The sequence below is a fragment of the Xiphophorus maculatus genome, chromosome 4, assembly GCF_002775205.1.
Source record: "Xiphophorus maculatus strain JP 163 A chromosome 4, X_maculatus-5.0-male, whole genome shotgun sequence".
Lineage (NCBI taxonomy): Eukaryota > Metazoa > Chordata > Actinopteri > Cyprinodontiformes > Poeciliidae > Xiphophorus > Xiphophorus maculatus.
This window is the reverse complement of record NC_036446.1, coordinates 1,097,262-1,118,218: the sequence shown is the minus strand read 5'-3', so window position 1 is coordinate 1,118,218 and position 20,957 is coordinate 1,097,262. Positions and strand designations below refer to the sequence as shown.

Sequence of the window (20,957 nt, the reverse complement as noted above, 5' to 3'; positions counted from 1 at the left end):
CATGTCTCACATCAATGACGGAAAAGTCGGATAAAATTCCACCTGAGCGTTCAGCCTGCAGACGTTTTGGAAACGTAGCCGTCCTCCAGTGGCGCTCTTTGTATGGCAGTAAAAGGAGCGCCACTCTTTTAGTCAAAATAGATCTGGAAGCAGCTCAGATCGTGAAAAGATCAGACTGCAGTGAAAGAGTCGGATCTGAGTGTGAATGTAGCCTGAAGCTCACTTCCAGAGTGTTAAGTTTCCACAAAAAGAAACGATGTCAGTCAGACAGACAGACAGATCACCTGAAGAGTCAGGTGAACCAACACACAGCTCTGTGGTACTCCTTAGGGAACGCTGCGTAGCGTCATTTAGCATTGATAGCAGAATAAAACCTGAACGCTGCTGTCTGGATTTGTTCCATCTTGTTGATCTGAAGCCTGCGGGTTTGATTCCAGCTCCTGGCTAAAGAGTCGTCAGGCTGGACGCTGAACACGTAAAGCGATGGCGGCGTGGCCGAGGCTTTGAGTCGCTGCAGAGTAGAAATGAGTGAAATTGGTTGTGTCGTCGTTCTCCAGCGGTTTTCTGATTAAAAGCGAGCAGCAGCAGCTTCCTCTGGGCTCCTCTTCATCAAACTGCATTAAGTCCAGATTCAGCCTTCAGAGCGGCAGTCATGATGGGATGGATCAGCACCAAACAGGATCATCACTTTGCTTTAAATCCTGTTGACTGGAACTTTAAGAAGGAATTAGTTTCAGTTTGTTTCTGTAAAAACAACAAAGCAGCAGTTTTAATTTCTTGAAGTGTCCTCCAGTCGTTTCTCTCTAAGCTGCTAAAGTCTCCTTCCTGCAGGAGAAGCAGAACGCTGTGACTCCTTTAAAACCTGGAATCACCTGAAATTGGCTCCGACTCGTCCTGGACTTCATTTCTCCTTCTGTGAACCTTTGAGTCTCTAATTGTCTTCAGTTCGTCCTACTGAGTCCATTATTCACCTTCATGGCTGCTTTCCTTTCATTCCTCCTTTTTAAAGCAATCCTTCTCTTCCTCTGGGTTTTGTTTTTTCTGCGTTGCCGTGTTTCAGACGTTGATGAGTCAGAGCCGTAATGACCTGTAATTGCTGCTCGGTTTCAGCCTCCTGTCGGCCGACTCGCCGCTGTTTGTAAAGAAAAACGTTCCTCATGGTTTAAAGGTGTAAATCCGTGGGATGGTGAGGCAGCCAGCAGGCAGAAGTGCTGATGATTCCTGAACACGTTTTATTTCCTCCAAACATGCAGTGAAACCATCGAGTAAAGAGTTACAACGTCTGACGCGTTTAGAGAAACCAGCAGCCGAGTTATCACTTCCTCTCGGCTTTATCAGGCTCTCTGGCCGTCATGGAGGAACTTCCACCGCTGCTTCAGTTCAATCAGGAACTGAGCTCTGCACTTTGACTAGGCCATTGTATCTGTTGTAGAGTTGTTGTAGACATCAGTCTCATTCAGGTTGATTAAAGACAAAATGTGCAGCAATGATGCGAACTCCATAAAACACAAACATAAAAAATGAATACAAACAAAAACGGCTGCAACTGCAGGAAAAATAACAGCAAGAGCAAAACGCTGCTGATTGTCAGCACTATAGCTGAAAGCTAGCTATGCTAACCATATAGCACTAATCATAAACATTAGCTCTGCTAACGTTTCACCGCTACACCAAAATGGCATTTAGCAGAAGCTAATGCTAAAGTTCTAACTTCAACCATTTTCATAGTTAGCAAAAATGCTAAAGTGCTAAACAAAAAATTAGCTATTAGCGCTGAAATGTTCCCACCACTGAACGACGTGAACTCGGTCTGCAAAACGTAAGTCCTCCAGACCACTAGGGGGAGTCTGTAATATTACCAGAGTAAATATGCTGCTGCTCTATCATATAGTGAAATACATTTTATGACTTTCTTTTGGACATCACGTCCACACCACTCCCCCTAGTGGTCTGGAGGACTTCCAGTTTGCAGCGTTTTCCATTTTGCTTTTGATTTTTGTGTTTGCAACATTTGTTTGTTTTATATTTTGTGTCATGTATAAGTTTCACTGCTTCTCAGGTGTGATGCCTTTTACTGCCCTCATTAGCGGTGTGTCTTTGACATCCAGCCTGAAAGGACTAAGATGTGTTCACTGACCAGAGAAAAATGAGACTTTTGAGTTCACAGTTGGGTCAAAACCAGCTGAATTCAGCTTCTTTCTGTCTGTGTGCATCTCTCCAGTTATTTTACTGTAAATTATTCTGCTGTAGTTATTTTACGCGGCTCTGATGCCTCAGTCGGAGACGCGTTCTGGTCTCTGCGGCGTTTTTCTCAGAAACCAGAGAATCAGCAGCTTGTGGGTTTATTATTGGCGCCGAGAGGTGAGAGCCACTGTGGACAAACCTCCAAATGATCCTGCAGCAGTTGGCCTTTGCCAGCCCATATTATGCTGCTCTTAATTTAGTGCAGAAAGTTCTCCTTAGTGCCAGCGAGCTACTCTTGATCAAAGTCATTAGTCACTTGATTTGGACTCTTTGCTGCTGAATAATTGAGGCGGTGTGAGGATAAAGGATTTGACTGTGCCGGCTCACTAGTTAGAGGAAGTGAGCAGAAACTCTCAGTCTGAGAGAGAAAGACGGGAGGAGGGAAACGGCGGACAGGAGGAAGTAAATTAGGGAAAGATTGAAAAGGAGGAGAGTGTTGATGTGATGAATGCGTTGTCTGCTCTGTCCACCACAGTCCTGATGAAACATTTAGCGCTGGAATATCTGTGAAAGCGCCACCCATGACTCCAGAAAAACATCGCCTCCTCCATTTATCCTCCCGCTGGTCGTAACGTTTCCCGGGTTTCCTCCTAACAAATGGCCGTTCACTCAGTCCCTCCGCTCAGCCTATAATCATACATCAAACATAGAAGTGCCTTTCTCAGATAAAACACAATAATATGTTTTTTCCGTCCCATTAGCTTCCCATCAGGTTCTGGAATATTTCCACAATTCATCACCTTACTGTAGGATTTCTGTAAAGTAAATAGTGGGAGCAGCTTGGAGGAAAGCTTCTCCTGAAAGCATCCCATCACCAAACTGAGAGCAGAAAAACGCGAGTGTTTTATGGATGAAGCAGCCACTTCCTGCCTCCGCCCCTCAGATCTCGGATCAGAAACATGTTTCCCATCTTTCTTCTCCTCAATTCGTTTTCTCTCAACAAATCTGAGGAGTCTGTTTGCTGCAGCGGCGGAGTGAAGCAGCGTTCGTCTGTAAAGCCGATAAGAGTGTAAATCTGCGTCTGTCCTCATGTCTGAGAGCCAGAGAGCTCCTGAGTGAAGAGGAAGATCTGATGCAGATCCACCAGAGCTGCATGTCGAACAGTTTGTTTCCACTCAGCTCTGCTTCTGCTTCAGCCAGCAGAATAAACCTCCTGTTGCTTCCAGCTTAATCTAAAATAACCTGCTGCTGCTCATCTGAGGAAGAGGAGGAATTTCCACCCAGGATGAAGGAACAATCAGAGATTTGGAGCAGACGGTTCCTCCTCAGCAGCAGAGGTCACATTTAATTCTCCCAGATGATTCCTTCAGTCTGCAGCTAATTCAAAGCTGAATGCTAAACACAGACGGCGGAGACGTTTGTCCTCTTTAACATCGGAGGGAAATGTGGAGCGAATGCTCAAGCAGGTCCAGAGAGCTGTCATCATGTTGGACATAAAAACTATTTTACTCATTTCATGAGGCGCATCAGGCTGAACTGGGTTTTCATTTTCAGATTCAGAAAGAAAGCGTTGAATTTACTTGGATTTTTGTTCCACTTTTTGATGATTTTTGCAACACGTCTGATTAAATGAGTCATTCTGAGGGGATGGTTATAGATCACTAATAAAGCCATTAAGATATTAAAATGGACTGTAAAGTCACCCATAGGGCCGTCGCAGTCTAGGATCTCTAAGGTCATGGATATGGCCCTCAAAGCCAAATAGGGCCATTAAGGTCACTAATATAGCATTTTAATTCACTCATAGGGCGTTAAGGTCACTAATGTGGCTATTAAAGTCAACAATATGGCCCTTAAAGACTAATAGGTTGGCTAAGGTCACAAATGAAGGTCATTAAGGTCACTAATAGGGCTCCTGAAGTCACATAGGGTCACTACGGTCACAAACATGGCCATTAAGGTCACTAATATGACCCTTAAAGTCATTCATAGGACCGTTAAGGTCTGGCCCCCAAAAGCCACATGGGGCTGTCAAGGTCACTAAGACGGGGGCCACTGGCCCTACTCTGTTCAGCTCAGTATTTGGGTCATTGTCCTGGACCTGCTGCTGTAATTGTTCTGATTTAATTTTGTTCTGATATTTGTCACCGTGATCAGAACCTCAGACGGTTCTGGATCGGAGGAGAAACTTCTCAGTGGCGGAGCCAACAGGAGACATTTGGACATTTTCCAGAAGGGCCTCAGAGGAAAAGCCGTCAGACAAACATGGAAATATTTCTGCTGTTTATGATGTAAACATCCATAAACAGCCAATTAGCAGAGAAGCAGATAAATTTAAGTGAGCAGCTCCCACCTCCCTGTTTCATTTTAATCTCCTTCATGACATGAAAACAATTTGTCTCCCACTGAAATCATCAGCTGTAATAATTAGCCAAATTCCTTCATGAAATATTAATTAAGAGCAAGGAAATGTGTGCAGAAGATTTAAACGGAGCTCAGCTTGATTAGAAGCTGAGTTAAAAACCTCACAGTGTGAAGATTTGTCAGAAAACCAACATCACAACAACTTCACTGTTTTCATTTAACAGGCAACTTTACGCTTTATACTGAGAACAAATCTGTGTTTAGAGCAAACTGTCAAAATTGTCAGGATCTGTGTTTTCTGTGTTCATTTAGAGTTTTTTGTGTCCTTGCGTCTCTTCGTTGTCCTGTCCTCCCCTTGATTGTTCCCAGGTGTGTCTCGTCTCTGTGATTACCCTCCCGTGTATTTAACTCCACCTGTGTTCTTTGTTCCTCGTCGGGTCCTCGTCGAATGTGTGTTCTCTCTTCCGAGTTTCTGTTTTGTTTAGCGGTTGCTACCGGCGTCGAGCCCTGGCTTCAGCTCGGCCGTGCGGCCCGTTCCTAGAGTGTGTTTACCCTTCATTAAAAACATCATATTCATCTTACCTGGGTCTACAGCGTCTGCCTCACCACCTCTACACACCGCGGCATGACAGAAGGACCCGACCAGACCGAACGGTGAGGCACGCTATTTTTTACTTTTCACCATGGACCCGGAGGAGTTAAAGGAGCTGACGGACACGATCGGGGAATATAAGGAGGCGATGGCCAAACCGTACGCTGCCTGCAGACGGCTCGGTTTCGCCATCCGCTTGGGGCTCCTACTGGACTACTGGGTTCCTCGTTTTCCGCACCCGGGGTTGGTGGAGTTGCAGAGGGAGGCAGAGTGGGAGCGTATGGCGGCTCTAGCCGTCATGGCTGGCGAACCTCTGCCTCCCAAGCCGCACAGTTTCTCCGCCAGCCCGGATCCAGCTCCAGCTCCGGGACCAGCACCCCCAACCGGTGCGGCCGGCGCACCCGGGGCCGTTTCAGCCGGCGTTACAGCCGGCGCACCGCAGGCCGAATCAGCCGGCGTTCCAGCCGGCGCACCCCAGGCCGCCCGGAGACAGCGACGTGAGCCGCCGGTGGACCCGGCCCCTCGTCGCCTTCCGGAGCTGTCACCTCCGCAGCCGGTTCCAAGGCTTCGCTGCGGCTCGCCTCCGCGGCCGGTTCCAAGGCTTCGCTGCGGCTCGCCTCCGCGGCCGGTTCCAAGGCTTCGCTGCGGCTCGCCTCCGCGGCCGGTTCCAAGGCTTCGCTGCGGCTCGCCTCCGCGGCCGGTTCCAAGGCTTCGCTCCGGCGCACCCGAGGCCGAGTCAGCCGGCGTTCCAGCCGGCGCACCCGAGGCCGAGTCAGCCGGCGTTCCAGCCGGCGCACCCGAGGCCGAATCAGCCGGCGTTCCAGCCGGCGCACCCGAGACCGAGACTCCCTGTGTTCCTACCGAGACTCCCTGCGTTCCTCCAGAGACCCTGACCTCCAGCGTTCCTCCAGAGACCCTGACCTCCAGCGTTCCTCCAGAGACCCTGACCTCCAGCGTTCCTCCAGAGACCCTGACCCCCAGCGTTCCTCCCGAGACCGAGACCCCCAGCGTTCCTCCCGAGACCGAGACCCCCAGCGTTCCTCCCGAGACCGAGACCCCCAGCGTTCCTCCCGAGACCGAGACCCCCAGCGTTCCACCCGAGACCGAGACCCCCAGCGTTCCACCCGAGACCGAGACCCCCAGCGTTCCACCCGAGACCCCCAGCGTTCCACCCGAGACCCCCAGCGTTCCACCCGAGACCCCCAGCGTTCCACCCGAGACCCCCAGCGTTCCGACCGAGACCGAGACCCCCAGCGTTCCACCCGAGACCGAGACCCCCAGCGTTCCACCCGAGACCGAGACCCCCAGCGTTCCACCCGAGACCGAGACCCCCAGCGCTCCGACCGAGACCCCCTGCGCTCCGACCGAGACCCCCTGCGCTCCGACCGAGACCCCCTGCGCTCCGACCGAGACCCCTTGCGCTCCGACCGAGACCCCCTGTGCTCCACCAGAGACCCTGCCTCGGGGGGCTCGTCGTCGCCGTCTGTGGGCGGCCCCCGGGACTCATCGCCACCTCCAGCGCCGCGGACGGCCGCCGGACCGCCTCCGTGGTTCCCGCCTCCAGCGCCGCGGACGGCCGCCGGACCGCCTCCGTGGTTCCCGCCTCCAGCGCCGCGGACGGCCGCCGGACCGCCTCCATGGTTCCCGCCTCCAGCGCCGCGGACGGCCGCCGGACCGCCTCCGTGGTTCCCGCCTCCGGGGTTCCCGTCTCCGTGGTTCCCGCCTCCAGCGCCGCGGACGGCCGCCGGACCGCCTCCGTGGTTCCCGCCTCCAGCGCCGCGGACGGCCGCCGGACCGCCTCCGTGGTTCCCGCCTCCAGCGCCGCGGACGGCCGCCGGACCGCCTCCGTGGTTCCCGCCTCCAGCGCCGCGGACGGCCGCCGGACCGCCTCCGTGGTTCCCGCCTCCGTGATTCCCGCCTCCAGCGCCGCGGACGCCGGACTGCCTCCGTGGTTCCCGCCTCCGTGATTCCCGCCTCCAGCGCCGCGGACGGCCGCCGGACCGCCTCTGTGGTTCCCGCCTCCAGCGCCGCGGACGACCACCGGGCCACCTCCGTGGTTCCCGCCGCCGCGGACGACCACCGGACCACCTCCGTGGTTCCCGCCTCCTTTGCCTCCGCCCACCCTGTGGGTAGTTTTTTTGTTTGTTTATGGACTCTTGGCCCTTCTTGTGTTTCCGCCCACGATGGTGGGTAGTTTTTTGTTTTTCTGGACTCTGGCCCCCCGTCCAGCGCCCCTCCGCCCACCCTTGTTGTGTTTTTGTTTTTTCTGGACTCTGGCCCCCCATCCGGCGCCCCTCCGCCCACCCTTGTTGTGGTTTTTTTTTTGGGCGTCTGGTAGCCGCCCTTGAGGGGGGGGTACTGTCAGGATCTGTGTTTTCTGTGTTCATTTAGAGTTTTTTGTGTCCTTGCGTCTCTTCGTTGTCCTGTCCTCCCCTTGATTGTTCCCAGGTGTGTCTCGTCTCTGTGATTACCCTCCCGTGTATTTAACTCCACCTGTGTTCTTTGTTCCTCGTCGGGTCCTCGTCGAATGTGTGTTCTCTCTTCCGAGTTTCTGTTTTGTTTAGCGGTTGCTACCGGCGTCGAGCCCTGGCTTCAGCTCGGCCGTGCGGCCCGTTCCTAGAGTGTGTTTACCCTTCATTAAAAACATCATATTCATCTTACCTGGGTCTACAGCGTCTGCCTCACCACCTCTACACACCGCGGCATGACAAAAATACTATCAAAACTCAAACACAGATTATTTATAATTCTCAAACTATAAATATTGAATTTTCTGTTACAAATAAACTAAATCGAAGATAAAGAGACAACAGTTTTCTTAATATCCTTCTGGATTTTCACTTTCCGAAATGTAAATAATGTTTTCTTTCTGAACTAAGACATTTCAATCTGACAGTTTAAAATTAAAATTCTCCATCTGTTTGGCAGTGATCTTTTCTTTCCCAGTTTTTACCTCCTCCTGCTCTCTTCAGGCTGTGAGAGCGACTTCTGGGGCCCCCACTGCACCAACCGCTGCCAGTGCCGCAACGGGGCCAAATGCAACCCGATAACGGGCGCCTGCGTCTGCACCGACGGCTTCCAGGGCTGGCGCTGCGAGGAGCACTGCCACCACAACCTCTACGGCAAAGACTGCATGCAGGAGTGCCGCTGCCTCAACGGCGCCACCTGCCACCACCAGAGCGGGGAGTGCCTCTGCGCGCCCGGCTACACCGGCAGCTTGTGAGTGGCTCCACCAGAACCCAGACTGAAGCAAAACACACAGTAACTCACCAAATAAATACGTCTGTTAGCCTTTAAATCACTGAAATACGTTAAAGATCTGCTGCTGCTGTTGGATCAGTTTTCTGGTCAATCAGGGAGGACTCAGTTTCTATGCACCACAACTCTGGAACAAACTTCCAGAAAACTGCACAACAGTCGAAACACCAGCTGCATTTCAATTGACATAATGACCGAACTGGAATTACAAAAATAAATCTGCTCAATGGAAACAGTTTAAAGTAAACTCTCTTTTTGTTTGAGAAAAAGTTTTTTGTGCTCATCTTGGGGTTTGAGTTTGCAGATGGACCAAAATGTAGACATGAACTGGGAGTATGGGTCATGCTGAATGTTCTGTAAAGATGAAACTAAAAATCACCGGGAGTTCAGGGAGCCAGAGGAGAACAAAAAACACCAGAACAGCACAAAGAGCATGACTGGAAATAAAAAGAAATAAACAAACTAGAATCACCAGAAGAAGAACTGAACAAAAACTGAATCAAGGCTGATCTAATCAAAGAAAGCGACTAAGAAACAGAATAATAATAAAACCAGAAACTAATAGTCAAAACACCAAAACAACTCAGAATAACCCAGGATGTGACGTCGTTAAGGTGTTTTTTTTCTGTATCAGAATTAGCTTATTTTGCCAAACTGCAGTGGAAACAGTTTTTCTGCAGTCATGTAATCAGCAGCCGGATGTTTCTACTGGCAGAAATGACAAAGAAGACAACAGGAAGTAGTTGGAGGATGATGGCTCTGTGTGTTTTTTTTAATGAATTATTGCACAAGCAAACTTATTCATGTATTATTAAAAAAAAATTTATCTAAAGGGAACACAGCAATTGCAAAAAAAAAGTACATTAGTGAAATATTGACAAAGTTTTGGGGACATTAGTATTGGAAACGCAGCTACTGAGTTTTAAATCATAGCTAAAACCACAGCTGCCTTTGATTAACAATAACTGGAACATGGATCAATATATTTGATGGTTTTGATGATGAAATGTAATGTTTGTTACTGGTTTCACAGTTGGTGACTTGTATGATGTAAAACACGTTTTGAAATGTTCTATAAAAATAAACTTTGATTAAAAAATTACTGCAGAATTGAGAGGAAAGTGAATCTGAAAGCTTTTTTTCTAGATTTAAAAAAAAATTCAGCCGCATTGAGACATTAATTTGTGTCTTGATGCAACTTTTCCCCAGGAATACAATACATGATGAAGATATGGGAAGGAATTTATGGTAATTTTCAGATAGCACCTCAGTGAGGTTCAGTAGGGGGAAAGTTTTCTCCTGTTGTCTTAAGCTGCTGAAATATGCAAATAATGATTTTTGTGTGAGCGGATGAAGTCAGCATCTTTCCCCGGCTGTGTTGCTGCAGATGAAGATGTTTCTGTTTGTCTCCTGCAGCTGTGAGGAGCCCTGTCCTCCAGGTAAACACGGCTCCATGTGCGAACAGCGCTGCTCCTGCCAGAACGGAGGAACCTGCCATCACGTCACCGGGGAGTGCTGCTGCCCGCCCGGCTGGATGGTACGGCGCCGCACGCCGACGCCTCGCTGCAAACCATCAGAAACATTCTCACTGCACGAAACAGAGAAAATCAGAGCAACACGAAACAGTATGGAACACCTTTAGTGTCACAGTAGAACTAAAACACCATCCGTTCTGTAGATCGGGGCTAAAATTACCAGCAGCGTTTTATTTACCAGACTGTAAAATGCAGCAGCAGAGAAGAAGAAGAAGCTCAGTCTTACAGCAGGAAGTGCCTGAGCTGAACCAGCATGGCCGCTGGAACGGCTGGAGGAGAACGCCGCTTCTCTCCAGAAACAAGATGGCAGATAGCAGGAGTTAGCTTACCAGAGCTGCATCTGGATGCTTTACAACCATGTGCCAAGCACGGTGGTGGAGGTATGATGGTTTGGGAACCTGGAACCTGGAAGCCTTGCAGTCACGGATTGGACCAGGATCTCCTCTCAAAGTTTTCTAGAGTCAGATGTGGACCCATCCGTCCAACAGCTGGATCCGTTTAACAATGATTACCCAAAAACAAATCATTTAAGCTTGTGCCAAATAATTAGTGACTTTGGTTAAATATCATCGGTCAGCAGAGTTTTGGCTCAAATTATGAATACATCTAGATACATATGAAATACTTTATTTTCCATTAAATGTGCAAAGAGTAGAACATGTGAACCAGCCTTGCTGATATGTGAGTGAACATGTGAGTTTGTTGTGACCCGCTGCTCCGCCCCTCAGGGTCCGGTGTGCGCCCAGCCGTGCCCCTTCGGCTGGTTCGGCATCAACTGCTCCGAGGAGTGCGCGTGTCGGAACGGAGGCCTGTGTGACCACATCAGCGGCGTGTGTCAGTGCACCGCCGGCTACATCGGAGAAAGGTGAGCTAAGTCCAGCGTAGCGCCCCCTGGCGTCCCAACTGGGGAAAAAAATCACATTCTTACCTGCGCCACAAAATAGGAGCATCCAATATGCAGTGGTGGGCCCGCCAACTAAAAGGTTGGTTTGCGCTAATGCTAAACCGCTACACCATCACTGTGTTTAGGGGAAGCTAATGCTAAAGCGCTACACCATCACTGTGTTTAGGGGAAGCTAATGCTAAAGCGCTACACCATCACTGTGTTTAGGGGAAGCTAATGCTAAAGCGCTACACCATCACTGTGTTTAGGGGAAGCTAATGCTAAAGCGCTACACCATCACTGTGTTTAGGGGAAGCTAATGCTAAAGCGCTAACTTCATCTCTGCTTGAAAGTCTGCGACCCTTGAGCAACAATTTAACTTTGACATAATAATTACGTTATACTGTAATACAGCTATTGTATTTGTTTATATCTCGTTCTCTACTGTCTTTTTAATTTAGTTCATTTATGAATTTATTCATTTTAGAATTTGTCTAAATTAAGGGAAGTTAAGTTTGCTAAACATTTTCAAAATTAGCTAGACTGCTAAAGGGAAATTAGCCCTGCTATTTGTGTGTTAGCAGGTTAGCAGATGTACCCCCTCTCCCCGTCAGTACATATTTTTTCACCACTTCCTCTACGTTACATAAAGTAAGAAGCAGACGTGTAAATCAGTGTAGATCCGAAGCTTAACGAGGGGTGTGCCCATTTGCCTTATTTAAAAAAAAAAGTAATCCATTTTGTAAATTCTTCTGGACTGGATTGAATTTCTTTGTCTCAGCAGTAAAAGCTGGAATTGGTTCAGTCTGTTTTTCACTGAAGCCATTTTAGCAGAATTTGGTTCACCAAAGTCCACTTTGGAGTGGAAGTCATCAGATATAAGCAACTTTATTTGGCATGAAATGTCTGTAATGATAAAAGTAAAATGTCTCCATCTGCATCAGGACGTAGAAAGTCGGCCTGGGGGCTGTAAATGGCCCCCGGCCCGCAGTTTGGACACCCCAGCTTTAACCCTTCCATCCTGTGGCCCCCATCTCCCCCCACCACCGTCATTATTCTCATTCCAGCCAAATTACCTCCATCCATCCGGGCTCCAGACAGCTGAATTAGCCTACATGGAATAATTCCCAGGCTGCCTTCTCTTCCTGTCGTCCGCGTTCTAATGGAATTAGCCCAGATAAGAGGCGACGTGATTTAAACGTGACGCCCAACAGAAGTCCTCGCCGCGCCGCTTTAACTGAGTGATTTGTCTGTTTCTTAATGGTTTCTGCTGCTGGACGTGTGAAGAATGCAGCGGGCCGGACTCGGCCGCCTCTATCAGCCGCTCAGAAACTTTGCCGCCTTTGGGGTTGAGGGTTTAACGCCGAGCCTGTTGACCTCCTGAGAGGCAGGCGCCGTGTCGTGCAGAGTGACGCCGCGCTGGTTTTATTGTTCAGCATCAGCCTCATTCATCTGTCGCTGAATAATAAATGAATGTTTGAAGGACCATTCTTTACATTTAAAACCCACTCCTAACATTTATTTAGATCTGTTCAAATATTCAGATTTTTATCTTTTTTTTCTTTTTGGTGTAAAATTAGATTTTCAGTGTTTATTCATGTTTCTGTACTAAAAAACTTCATTCAGTTACAAACTCAATTTAAAGAATCATTTATTAAGGATAAGTGGGATTTAATTGTCGTTGTTGAGGCTGATGTCTGCTGCTGTAGCAGTCCGTATGACAGAGTCTGCAGACGCTTCTGACTGAAGACGCTCTCTTTCATGTCCATAATGTTTTTCATACTAAGAACCACAGAACAGAACCAGCTTTCTATCCGGTTGTTGAGCTTTTTAAGGCGGCATCATTCCCTCCAGCTCTGTTCGGTCCACCTTAATCCAACTCCAGTCCATCTGCCTAGTCAAAGTCCGGTCCGGTTGGTGTGAATGCTAATTGACCTCTGACCTCTGGTCCTCCAGACCTCAGTCTGGGTTCGGTTGAAGTGAACTCTGGTTTGGTTTGAATGTGAACGCCAAGTGGACTGGAGATCGCTCCACAAGCAGGAAGTGGACTACAGTGCAGGGCATTCTGGGTAAATACAACCAAAGCTAACCTGCTAGCCTAGCGCTAGCAGCAGAAATGTCTCCTGATCTTCAGCCAAAGACTAAAGAGAAATCCTCCAACACTAAAATCCTCCATCTTGTTTCCATCTGGTGAAGAAGGAAGTTGCTCTCAGTGTCTTTAGAGGCTTTTGTGTCGTTTCCTTCAGTGGTTCTTGGTGCAGCGCCCCCACAGGCCAGGAGGGGAACAGGTTGGTTTGACTCAGAGAAAGAGAATGATGGTGAAGTTCTGGGTCCAGTAGAACCGGGTCTTACAGGAGGAAACAGCCTGAGTCCCTGGTTCTGATGCTGCCACCGCGGGAGATGATGATTAGACTCTAAACTCCCTCAGCTTCTCTGGACTCGACTTCTGGACCCTCTCTAATCCGCCTGACGACTGCTGAGTCATCCGAGTCTCTCTGTGGGTGACTGGAGTCTGACCTGTGCTGGGAGTCTGAGGTCTGAGTCCCGTCCCTGTGGCGCTGCCGTCCCTACAACCAAATCCATCAACGGAGGATTTTCAGTTGAAGTCCTAAAAATTTATCAGGAACTCTGGAAGAAAGCAGGAGGATTTCTCCAGTTTATTCCAACTCTTGAATTAAATGTTGAATTAAAACATTAACTGATTATCTGCCGTCATGTTCCTCTGGCAGGTGCTTCCATTATTTTCAGGACCTCGTTAATATCACTGAGTGCAAGCTAATAAACACAACAAAAGGTTTTCCCGGCAGCGCAGACGTCTTCCTCCTCGTGATCCTGCAGCTGGATTTACGCTGCTCGGCAACTCTTCCAATAAAAGCCTTCATAAAGGAGGATTTACGGCGCCGCCCGCCTTGTCGGCCGCATTCATTTAATAACGGCGTGTCAAATAAAGCTCCCAACGAGGCATCTGCAAGTCAAACGCGTTGCCGTCGGTGACCGAGAATCTGAAACAGAAACATCTGGAGGCAAACAGCTGCTTTCATTTCCAGAAAACAAAATAAATCAACAATAATCTGATTCATTAGGCATAAACTGGACCTCCACTGGTTTTCACTGGTTTCTGTTTATTAAATATCAAAAGACATGGAGAAATTATTCACTTTTAAGATTTTAAATTCAGCATTTTGCTTAAATGTGTTTTTTATATTTCTCATATTATTTTATTTCTTTTTGATATTTGAGTTTTTATTTATTAATTTCTTATTATTTTTGTATTTCTTTTTTTCTTAAGTATTTTTCTTATTTTTTAATCTTCTTTATTTTGTTTTGTTTTTTCTCATTTTCTTTAATTTTTTTCAACATTTAAATTTTTCTATATTTAGGTTGCATTTTTCTCTTTTAAACTGTTGTTTATATTTTTAAATTTTATTTTGGCTTCAGCTTTTAATTTATTTTCATACCTTTCATTTAATTTTAATTCTACCATTACATTTGATGTTTTATTTAGTTTTTTATGCTGCATGTTGTTGTTTTATCTGATTATTTTTTTAAGCATTTTTTTCTTCTATTTTTTATTTTTGGTTGTTGTTATGTCTTCTTTTCATTATTTGTATTATTATTATTATTTATTTTTCTTATTTTGGTTGTATTTTGTTTTATTTTTTATTTAGTTTTTTTCTTGTAATAATTTCTTATTTTATTTTTAGTATTTTTATTATATTTTTATTTATTTTCTTGTTTTTTCATTAAGCTTAGTTTGTGTTTTAAGGTTGGATGAATTAAGATAAATGAATTTAATAAAACCGAGATGTAAAAAGTGTAAACAAATATTGCAAACCTGATTATTTAAGACGGAAAAGTTTTTAGTTGGATTAAAAATGAAACCTGCTGTGAAACCGACCAGTCACCGTGTTTTCTGGTAACCATGGCAGCAGGACGATGTAACTTCCTGTTCCTGTCCAGGTGCCAGGAGGAATGTCCCGTGGGAACGTACGGCCCGCAGTGCGCCCATAAGTGCGACTGCCTGAACGGGGCCCAGTGCTACCACATCAACGGGGCGTGTCTCTGCAACGAGGGCTTCAAGGGCCCCAGCTGCCAGGACCGGTTCTGCCCCGCCGGCCTCTACGGGCTGCTCTGCGACAAGATCTGCCCCTGCAAGGGCAACAACACGCTCAGGTGGGGCAAACAACACATTCCACTCAGCGTGCTTCCTCTGTGGACGGAAACAGGAGGTTTTACTGAACGCACCAGCTGAGGCTGGGATGTCCAAAGTGAGGTCCTCGGGCCATTTGTGGCCCTCGGACAGATTCTGTGCGGCCCTTGTCCACAATTCAAGAAAAGTAGAACTTTATTTCACCGGCTGCTGCTGGCGAAGCGCTTAAAAGAAATTAAAGTGAAATGAGGCAAATTGAAATAGTCTTAAAAATGAAAACGTAGCACAAACTGTTCATATTTAGTCAGTTACGGTTTTGCTTTCATTTTAATTTGATAGTGTGGCTGAAACCATCAATTAAGTAATCCTTGACTAATGTAGTAATCGATTAATCGTTAACTGGAGCACACACTCAAAAACGCCACTCAAAGCAGTAATTAAGTCCAACCGTACAAAAATATTCAATTTTATTGCATTTTAGGCAAAAAATGATTAATTTTCTTATTTAAAAAAGGCATATTTGCATATTTTAATGTTTTTCTAATAATGTATAAAAAAAGATTAAGAAATCTGTAGCATGTGCCAATTTATTATGTGATTAATCATTTAATCACCAGAACAATCGATTAATCGATAACTAAAATAATTGTTATATTCAATCCCGTAACTTTTACTTAAACTGGGCTAAATAATAAGGTTTCAAAAACAAACGCAGCGACTCGTGCTTCTTTAGCTGAGCTAAGGAGTTTAGCTAAAACGTCTACAATTATTTACTGATTATTTCTGCTAGTTTCATCAAAATATTGCGTATTTAATTTGTTTTTAGTGTACTCAAGTTTACGCTTTGGCTTCAGCATGTTCCTTTTTTGGTAAATTATGGGTTTGTTTATTGTTATTTTTTTATTTTTACCAAAATAAAGTGAGCTGAACTGGAATAGTTTTGATATCTTCATAACAAAAGATACAAACTTTTTGTTTGTTTTTGTCCCACGGATAATTTTAGCTTCACAGTCGTCGCCCTTAAGGCCAAAACTTTGTGCAGCCCTGGTCTAAGAGCCTCTTCCCTGTTGCCCCCCCAGCTGCCACCCACTGTCAGGGGAGTGCACCTGCGCCGCCGGATGGGCGGGGCTTTACTGCAACGAGACCTGCCCCGCTGGTTACTATGGCAACGGCTGCAAGGAGCCGTGCAGCTGCGCCAACGGAGCCGACTGCGACGGCGTCAGCGGAGCCTGCGTCTGCGCGCCGGGCTTCATCGTGAGTAAACAAACGCGACACGGGTTCAAAATGGCTGACCTGACAAATAAAAACATGGATCCTGGATTTTATGTCCATCATCTGCTGAAGGTTTCATTACAATATGTCAGAAATATTCACACCCTTTTAATTTCATCAAACCCACAAACTTCAGTGGGTTTCAGAGCAGCATGAATGAGTCCATAATGATTCATCGTCTTCATCATTTCTTTTACAGGAACAATATTATGTGTTTTAATTTAGTTTTTTAATTACAGTATTAAGTTAAATGGAAGATTAGTGAGGTTTAGAAAACAGGTTTTGATATTCTTGTTCTTAAATCAACTTTATGAAATTTCTGAGTTAAAACCTAAATTATTTTTGAGTTGACTTTATTTTTCCAGTTAAATCACGTTCCCATGTTTTACAGTGTAACGCCTCTCCAGGCCTCTACGATTCTCTTTGTCTCGGTCCAGTAAACGGTCAGAACCTGATCTGTGACTTTCTAGAATCTCCAGATTGAAACTGAATATTTTTAAAGAAATATTCACAAAGTGCATTTTTAAGGCAGAAATTACATTTTTTATCTTCCGGGTTTTGCCACATTGATTTACTTTCACTCAGTAGAAAGAGTCTTAGTTTCAGATTTATTTTGATCCAGATCATTTAAAATAAACCGAACAGTTCCTGAGGTTTGAAGGGTTGAAGTTTAAAACATCTTTTTATCATCTGCTTCTTAATAATTTCTCTTGGTGTTTTATGCATTATTGTGAAGACATTTGTGATTTGTTTGATCTTGAAAGCTGTAAAACCAACAAAGTTTCATTTGCTTTGTTTTTTGCTTATTTAGATGTTCAGAAAAGCTTTTTATTGCTTACCCATAATGCATCAGATCAACTTTTAACTCTGTGTAATTGACCAAATTCTGCTCTTAACTTCAGCCGTCATTAGTTGATGAGGCGATAAATAATGAGGGGAGGAAAAGTTTCCTTTCTTCTCGGCGGACGCGGCCGTCTTTGATGCACTGCTGTTGACTCGACCCGGCCTAATGAACGCCTGTCAGACGCTCCGCGTCTCACCGGATTGCGTCAGCCGCCGGTCCGATCGCAGCAAACGGCTGCAACAAATCAAAGGGATTTCCTCAGAAACACGGGAGCTGCGTCTCTGCTGTGAAGAATGGAGCGCTGCTTCCTGACCGGCGTGTTCGCATGCAGGTGCAGGGAATGCGTGCAGCTGGCGGACCTGCTGACTCGGCAAGACTTGGAGCTGCAGGTGTGCAGCTGGGATGTAGGTCAGAGTAACGAGGGGAAGAAAAATCCAACCTGGGAGCTTTCAGAAAACATGTTCAGCTTTAAATCTCCTTCAGAGGACAGAAAATATGGATTTTTCTTTAAAATATTAAAATAATTTCTGTTGTTTAGTTTAGGTTCATCTGTTCTGTTAAGAAGCACGGCTTCCGTTCGTTCCCTGAGAGGAGCCGAGTTGGAGAGCAGGTGTGTCTGCTGTGGCTGCGCTGTCATTCAGGAGGAGAGGTTTCCGTAAAGTTATCCACTCCATGCGATCAGCCGGGTTTCCACTGGAGCCGAAACTCTTATTAATTAATTACAGATATTTTAATATCATCAGATGGTCCAGAAAATTCAAACCGTGATCAAATCCAGTCAATGACTTTTTTCTACCTTCAGTCCAAATCAACTAAATCTGTTTAGAGCCACAAAATGAACAAGATAGTTTGTGTTTATGATGCCAAAGTCTATGAATTAGGTTAGATTTTTAATAAAAGAATAAAACTTTGGATTTAATTTTAGCTCTACAAACTGAACTGTGACTTTATTGCACATTTTTACATTCTACTTTGTTCTGAATGTAAAAAGTTAATTTCTGCTTCTAAACTATCTGATTGGACACTGGAAACACTAAGGAGTTAGCCTAGCTTAAAATAGCATCTCAATACTAAACATGTAGCAGCTAATGCTAATGTTAGCATCCACAGTCCACGTTTCTAAAGCAGCTGACCGGACAGAATAACACTTTGCTCCATTCGATGGTTGAAGAACAGATTAAAAATAATAAATATTTCTGTTGTTGGAAGTTGATGCTTCAAAACCGTTTAGCTGCTTGGATGAAGCTACTTCCTCCTGGAACATAATTCAGAGCAACATCATTCATTTCTCCTTTCATGCAGAAAACATTTTAAAAACTGGCTCTTGGAAACCGTGATTATATGTAAACGTGTGAGTTTTATGGTTGTTTCATACATTTTTTATCCAGTAATTGTTTTTTATTATGTGTTTTAACACCAGGAGGGAAATTATTTACACACAAATGAACATTTTATTTACTTATAAATGTTCATTCTTACATGTTGTCCCGTTTGTAAAAATTAAAACCATGAATCATTTTTAGTTGAATTATTTTCATGTTCTGTTGCATAAAATCCTAATAAAACACTAAAGTTTATTTATGTTAACTGTTGGCTGAATCACATTGAGCTTTTTATTTTGCGTTTCCAACGTTCAGTGAAAAGCTGTGAAGTGATTGCAGGGTTAGTTTTGAGTGTGTGTGGCCCTCCGGGGCCCCTGGCCGCCTGCGGCGCCGCCTGATCCGGCCAGACAGAGGCCGCCGCAGCTTTTCTAATTGGGCCGAGAACATCAGAGATTTGAGCAGATGAAAGCAGGACGGCGCTGCAGATGAATGTGTGTTTGGTTTATCAGAGTTATTGATTCACAGAGGATTGATGGAGCGCTGGAAGCTGCCGCTGTGGATGAGGAACCGGCTTTAAACGGGATTTATTTGGAGTATTGTCACCAGGTCGGACGGTCGGGTCGATACCTGTAAACATGGCCGCCTCTGACCGGAGGTCCAGACTCTGTTCCTCCGTCAGCAGACACCTTGTTAGCTCCTTCATTCTGCCTCTGAAGTGGAGCAAAGCTTCGTCTAAATGTCTCCGCCTTTAATGAATCGCAGAACTTTGATCCCTCAGGAAGGTCGGCTTCTCTCTAACCTTTGCTTGAATTTAATTTGCCAATTGATTAGTTTTTAAGTGGAAATAAATATTTTCAGCATTTATTTGCCAGGAGTTTAAAGTCAGAGAAAAAACAGAATTTAATTAAAACTGACAAGATTTACATCCTATTCTTGCTTTGCGATTTCTGGACCAACATGTTTCAGTCCTATTGATCCGAGTTATTTAGGAAGGAATAAGAAGCTAAAGTTGAGGCTGATTCTACATTAGAGTAGATTTAATAAAATTAAACAATAAGAAACTTTATTGTTTTTGTGTCTAAACAAATATAGGAGTCAACAAAGGTCTAACATTTCATTTTTCTGTTGCAGTGTCTTCAATCAGGGCAGTTTCTGCAAATGCTATGCTAACATTAGCATGATAGCACAAATTCATGCTAATTCAAGAAAATTATTGTAATACTAAACGAATCAACTCATATTACCAGAAAAAAGTCATAATATCAGTAGAATGAGGTAGTAATGAGAAACCTTGAGCATTTTGTGAAGTTATTCTTTGGTAACAATTTTAAAAATTAGGAAATATTTCATCTTTTAACACGTTAAACATTAACTCCCATTAAAACGACTTTTTTTCTAGTAATTTTATGACTTTCTTCCGGTGAAAGTGTTTTTGTTCTGCTAATATTATGACTTTATTCTTGTACTTCCTCATAAAACAGTTTCCTCTCAGCCTGGCTCTGACGCTCCGTCGTTTGTCTCTGTCCGGCGTTTGATTTAGTGATGTTTTCCTCAGATTTTCAGGCGAACTGACGGACGTCCTCATTAACCTGCCGCACCTTTCAGAAACATCCTGCAGCCTCTGCAGGTGGACATCCATCAGCGAGACACAATAAGCTGCAGACAGACGAGCTGGACGCGTTTTCACTTCTGCTGCTCTTTAATTAAAAGATAAACAGCGTTAAAATATCAACTTATTTATTACCCAGAAATCTCTGGGTTTAATTTGTTTCCTGGTGAAACAGTGAAAAGTCCTGATTAGATGATAAATATCAGGATCTATCGATCTGTCTGTAATTATTGCAGCGGAGGTCACCTGTCGTCCCTTGATGGCTTTAATTATTGAGTCCATGCAGGTTATTTATAACCAAAGTTTTTATAAAGTCCTTAATTCACCAACTTTTTAATAAGTCCTCTCCTGCGCGCGGCCGGCTTTGTGAATATTAGATTAATAGTAATTTAAAGGTAGCAGGTTGGAAGCAGGCAGCTTTAATTAACAGAGTTTATGCCATGAAGGTGCTGATCAATGCAGCCGGAGTGAGGCTGATGCCGCAGCCGCGTCGTGGCACTGCAGGGCGCCATCAGCCGCCATCAGCATCACATCACAGCCAACAAACTAAACACTCCCAGGCGCCTGGATGGGTTTTAACTGAGAGACGATGGTGGAGGAAACTCCTCACCAGTCAATCTAAAACTCTGACGAAGTTTCCATCCTGAACTGTCTGGTTGCGTCTCGGCGTTTCTGTCAATGTGTTGGATGCCAAAACTTTCTCCAGGTGAACAGAAACAAAGCTGAAGAGGAACGATGTGGAGTCAGCTCATCATCTGTCAGCCAATCAGAGGAGACGTCGGCGCAACAAGCCCCGCCCACTTGGGAGCTGCTTGGCGTTTTGGGGAAACTGTAGTCGGCCATTTTACAGAACAGTTATGGATTCAACAGGTTGGAATGAATTGTGACGCTCTGGTGACCTACAAACCACGAAGAAGACTACTTCCTGTTGTCTTCTTTGTGGT

The 20,957-nt window shown here is 45.4% G+C and overlaps 1 protein-coding gene across 4 annotated transcripts in view; it reads left to right on the top strand.

Moving 5' to 3' along the window:
- The window catches only part of LOC102223573 (multiple epidermal growth factor-like domains protein 11), a 94,539-nt gene that overhangs the window by 51,963 nt on the left and 21,619 nt on the right, over nt 1–20,957 (top strand). For all 4 annotated transcript variants that reach the window (XM_023332160.1, XM_023332161.1, XM_023332162.1 and 1 more), the window contains exons 6-10: nt 8,113–8,359; nt 9,815–9,935; nt 10,662–10,798; nt 14,777–14,989; nt 16,046–16,220. In XM_023332160.1, the coding sequence (XP_023187928.1) occupies nt 8,113–8,359; nt 9,815–9,935; nt 10,662–10,798; nt 14,777–14,989; nt 16,046–16,220 (893 nt within the window). The remainder of the gene's footprint in view (nt 1–8,112; nt 8,360–9,814; nt 9,936–10,661; nt 10,799–14,776; nt 14,990–16,045; nt 16,221–20,957) is intronic.